At 39.6% G+C, this 5,124-nt stretch overlaps 1 protein-coding gene across 1 annotated transcript; it reads right to left on the bottom strand.

Annotated features, from left to right (window-relative positions):
* Positions 1-1,852: 1,852 nt before the first annotated feature.
* LOC138871264 (uncharacterized) lies at positions 1,853-3,823 on the bottom strand. The gene is made up of 3 exons (XM_070149138.1): positions 3,667-3,823; positions 3,476-3,556; positions 1,853-2,283 (listed from the first exon to the last, which is right to left on the bottom strand). Exons 1-3 carry the CDS (start codon positions 3,821-3,823, stop codon positions 1,853-1,855), a joined length of 669 nt encoding a protein of 222 aa, XP_070005239.1.
* Positions 3,824-5,124: the final 1,301 nt, after the last annotated feature.

Genomic DNA, 5,124 nt, shown 5'->3' with positions numbered 1-5,124 from the left:
TAGGAAGTGCATCTCCTAGGGGTAAAACCTCAGTGACTCAAACTCATATGATCCAAACTAGGAAGTGCATTTCCTAGGGGTAAAATTTCAATTTAGGAAGTGCGTCTCCTAAAACAAAAATATAACCTTAAAGATCTAGGATAGGAAGTGTGTCTCCTAAGGGCGATACCTCAATTTAGGAAGTGCATCTCCTACAACAAAATATAACTTGAAAACCCAGACTAGGAAGTGTTTCTCCTAGGGGTGATGTGTGATCTTCTCAATAGCCTTTGCTTAAGTAGAACTGGGGCATTACACATGAAAAATTCAAGCTTCCAAGCTTTGATATGAACATAGCCTTCACCCCTGTTTCAGACAAAGAAAACTTGTGAGTTTAAACATGGTGGTTGGTTTGTGGCCTTGACTTTGTGGTGATTGCTACTTCACTTGCCATGATAACTTTGATTTCAACTTGAAATACATTGCTTGTTCATTGACTAAACACTTTCTCTGTCACCCTTATCACAAAAAACACCTCTGATTCATTCAAACCCAATACTCTTTATCTGTTGAATTGTGCTCATGAATTGCCACATACTGAACCTTTGGATTTCACATGAATCCCAAAGCACGTTGATTGTTGCCAACTCAGTGAGTCTACTGTTCTTTCCTGACTTATGCCACTTTGATGTGTAAGATAGATTCCGTTTCGTACAATTGGAAAGTTGGTAGCAAATTTTGAAGTCATTTCTCACTTGTTTTGACCAAACAGACTCAAGAAAAGGAAGTAAACAAGACAAAAGGAATAGAGTAAAGCACAATGGAAAGAGATGATACCTAAAAAGAAAATTACAAAGTAGAAACCTATTAGATGTGGACAACAACTCTAATGGCTATGCCATGCACCTTTTGATTAAGTGGCCTAATATGTCAAGCAAGTCTAATGTTCAACTCTTGTTGTACCTCTGAGTCGTGAAACTGGGCTTCAATGCTCCGATTATCCTATCTGATTCACGGGCCTTATTCGACTTGTAGTGCTCGAAGGGTTTTACCATCAAGCCTCTCTCATTTTGTTCTTTCTCTCAACTTACCGTCGCCTTATAGTGCTTGTGAAGGTTTTCACCGATAAGACTCTCATTTTTGTTTTCCTTGTGTAGAACGGAGTGTTTCCCCTGATGTGAATCATACCTCTAACTCGCTTGACTTGGCACTACTCAAAGATTGATCGGAAGGTCTTTCTTAGGACCGTAATGTAGGCTTTTGGATAGGATTAGAAAAAAGGGGTATCATAAAGGCTCAAAACGGCTTAAAAGGGCTCAAAATTACAAATTTTGGAATCAGATCTCTTACAACAACCACAACTTCTGCCCCAGTTTCTTTGCTTGGGGACTTTTGAATTTTTATTTTGATGGGACCGAACCGTGAGGCTGCCTACGTATCCTTAAAAGGAATCAGGTCAAACGTAGTTCATGACATAGAAATTGCTTTGTTTTTGTTACTTGTGTTTTCTTTTTCTTTCTCTTTTCTTTTCATGTTTTCTTTTCTTTTCTTCTCTTCTTATTCTTCTTCTTTTTTTCCTTTTTTTTCTTCTTTTCTTCTCTTTCTTTTGCTTTACTTGATTTTTCTCAATTTCTTTTCTTTTTTTTTTTTTTTATTTTCTCGTTTTCCTCTTTTCTTTTCTTTATTTTTTTATTCTGTATCTGTATTTCTAAACTCTGCTTCTGATTCCAAAAGAGGGATATGAAAGAAAACGAATAAGGCTCAAAGGGGTAACAAAGGATAAAGTGTTTAGATAGCAAAATAAAATGTCTTCGTCATTCCAATCTTCAAAGCATGCCAAACACAAACAATACAATTAAACAAACCAAAGAAATCATACATAATATCTTTTAAATGCATTAGAATTGATAGTCATATCCACACATTTGACTTCTACATCTGTTAGATACAAAGCACCATTGGGCAACACTCTCGTTACCACGAATGACCCCTGCCAATTTGGGGCAAACTTTCCTTTAGCTTCAGCCGGATGCGGCAGGATGCGTTTCAATACTTGCTGACCCACTTCAAATTTCTGGGGACGCACCTTCTTGTTGTATGATCTTGCCATTCTCTTTTGATACAATTGACCATGATACACTACCGCCAGTCTTTTTTCGTTAATCAGACTTAATTGCTCCAAACGGGTTTTGACCCACTCATCATCATCAATTTCAGCTTCAGCAACAATCCGAAGGGATGAAATTTTAACTTCCACGGGTATCACTGCTTCAGTACCATATACCAACAAATAAGGAGTTGTACCTACTAAAGTGCGAACAGTAGTGCGGTAACCCAGCAAAGCAAAAGGCAACTTTTCATGCCATTGCCTAAAATCTTGTACCATCTTTCGAAGTATCTTCTTTATGTTCTATCTGCCACAGTTTCACACAATTCGGGCTTTAAGTGATCTCAAAATGCCTTTACTTATTTTCCTCAAATGTCCCTATCATCTTTAAAATTGTTTCATTGCTTCCTGATTGAACTAACTTTTAAGACCAGACTGAGAATTACGCGTGCATGTCATGTCACTAGAGTCATCAGGAAAAGAACTATAAAAGGAAAAGAGAACTAAACAAACACTGACTAAAAATAACAAAAAACAGGAAATTACATTAGACAGATGGTGAAAGGATTTGAACAATAAAACAAGTAAAATAAGTTGGGGTTACAACCCTGGAACTAAACCAGACAATACTAAACAAGCTACTACGACTAAACAAACTAGGCAAAATAAAAGGATAAAAGGGTTTGAGTCACAAGACAATATCCGGATTACAACCCTGAAAATAACCCGGACAATAGAAATGACAACAAAATAAACCACCAAGACTCCTCCCCTACTTGCCAAGAGATGGAGCGTCTTTCCAATTACCAAGCACGACATCTTAGCCATTGGATTCCACATCAATATTTCCAAGACCATTAACAACTTCAATATCATTAACTTTAGTCAGCAAGTTCCCAAGAGGATTCGCATGCTCCCTGTCACTATCCTTGATCACAATTACCCCTTCTTGAATCATTCTTTCTATTTCCTTTTTCAAAGCACGACAATCTTCAATGATATGCCCTTGGACGTTAGAGTGGTACATGCATCGTACATTAGGATCAAAACCTTTTGCATATGGGTCTAGAGTATAGCCGAGGAGTGGCTCAATCAGGCCAGAATGCTTTAACTTTTCAAACAAGCTTGTGTAGGACTCCCTGATTGGCATGAAACTATTTTTTTGCCTTTGTTCCCCTCCCTGCCCCTATTTTCTAGGGTTGTTGGGTGCTCGAAAATTTTATGAAGGCAAGAGTGCATTATGCGGTGCTGGCGCTCGCCATAAGGAGTGACCCGGTGGTTGGACAGATGACCGGGCATTGTTCGGAGGATAATACTGAAGTGGATTATGTGGAGCTCGGGGATAGGTTTGGGGTTGGGATTGAGGCTGAGTATATTGGTGAGGCAGACCCTTTAAACCATGTCCTGATTCTGAGACAACCATGGCAACATCATCATGTTCTTCTGACCCAGCAAGCTTCTTGTGTCGTTCTGAATTGCTTGTGTTGTGGCTTTTAAAGTAGAATAGCTCATGATCTTGCTCGACTTCAGCCCATCTTCTACCATTTCTCCCATTTTTACCACATCATTAAAAGGCCTACCCACAACCGAGATCAAATTCCCAAAGTAAGTTGGCTCTTGAGCTTGAAGAAAGTACTCAACCATCTTGTTTTCTTCCATCGGAGGATTGACTCTGGTAGCTTGCTCTCTCCATCTGAGCTCGTATTCCCTAAAGCTTTCATTAGGCTTTTTTTCCATCTTGACGATGGACATGCGATCCGAAACAATTTCTATATTGTACTGAAAGTGCCCGGAAAAGGCCTGAGCGATATCGTCCCATGTGTACCACTTGCTAGCATCTTGGCGGGTGTACCACTCAAGAGTTGCCCCACTCAGGCTCTAACTGAAATACATCATCAATAGTTTATCTTTCCTACCGGCGCCTCTCATCTTACTGCAGTAGCCTCTCAAATGGGTCATGTGATCTCCATGTCCGTCATACAAATCAAACTTTGGCATCTTAAACCCAGCAGACAGTTGGATGTCAGGAAACAAGCACGGGTCTTTGTAAGACACGCTTATCTGGCTCCCTATCCCTTACATGTTTCTTAAAGACTGCTCTAAGATTTTTACCTTCCTGGATATCTCGTCTTGCTCCACTGTCTTAGAAGGCTTTTTAGTTTCACCGGGTGACTCAAAATGAGGAGCGTGAGAGTATGAATCCGAGACCTTGAAAGTTAGTTTTGGAGCATAGTGTTGGGCATCGGGGACTTTGAACAAAGTCTCGTTAGAGGATCGAGGAAAAGTAGCTGGTGGAGGAGCTACGAAAGCATGAGTGGCCCAAGGAGCGGGATATGAGGTGGTTTTGGCGGGTGGAGTGTGAAAAGGTTGCAGGTAGACATCAGCAGCAGTAGGAAGCTGGATTTGTGACAGTGTGGAATGATGACAAGGCTTTCAGTGTAGTTAGTGGAAACTGATGGTGGAGGACGCCCAATAATCCAGGCTTGGTATATTACGGCCATTTGTCCTTTCACCCTTAAGACCTCTTCTCTCAACTCAGATTCTGATTCAACAATTCCCTTAGACGGATCAATAACCCTTGTGTCCAACTCTTTGCCAGTCATGACTACCTTGCTCTCTGACCTTGTGTTGTATGGATGAGTTACCTTAAAAACCACAAACCAACCACCCTTCTGCTCAATGGAGATAACAAAAAGGAACAAAATGAGGTCATCATGTTAGCATTAGGGCATTTAACAGCTAAAAATATCACATTGCTTGCAATGCACCTAACAAAATTTAACGGTTCTAGAATGACTTCGAGGGTCACAAGGTCACTTGGCATCATCCTCATTTGTTCACTTCAATCTTCTCTTTTCGTTTCTTTTCTAGCACTTGCTTGCTCATTTTCCTTCCTCTTTTTTTTTAATTATCATTCTTTTCTTTCTTCTCATTTCTCATATCCCATAATTTCACCTCTTTTTTTCTAATTTTTTTTCTTTTTTTCTTTTACTTTTAATATAAGAAAATAATTCGATCGAACTCTATGTAGGTTGCCT

Source organism: Nicotiana sylvestris, chromosome 6 (assembly GCF_000393655.2).
Source record: "Nicotiana sylvestris chromosome 6, ASM39365v2, whole genome shotgun sequence".
Lineage (NCBI taxonomy): Eukaryota > Viridiplantae > Streptophyta > Magnoliopsida > Solanales > Solanaceae > Nicotiana > Nicotiana sylvestris.
The sequence above is the reverse complement of the archived record's forward strand: the minus strand, read 5'-3'. Positions and strand labels throughout refer to the sequence as shown.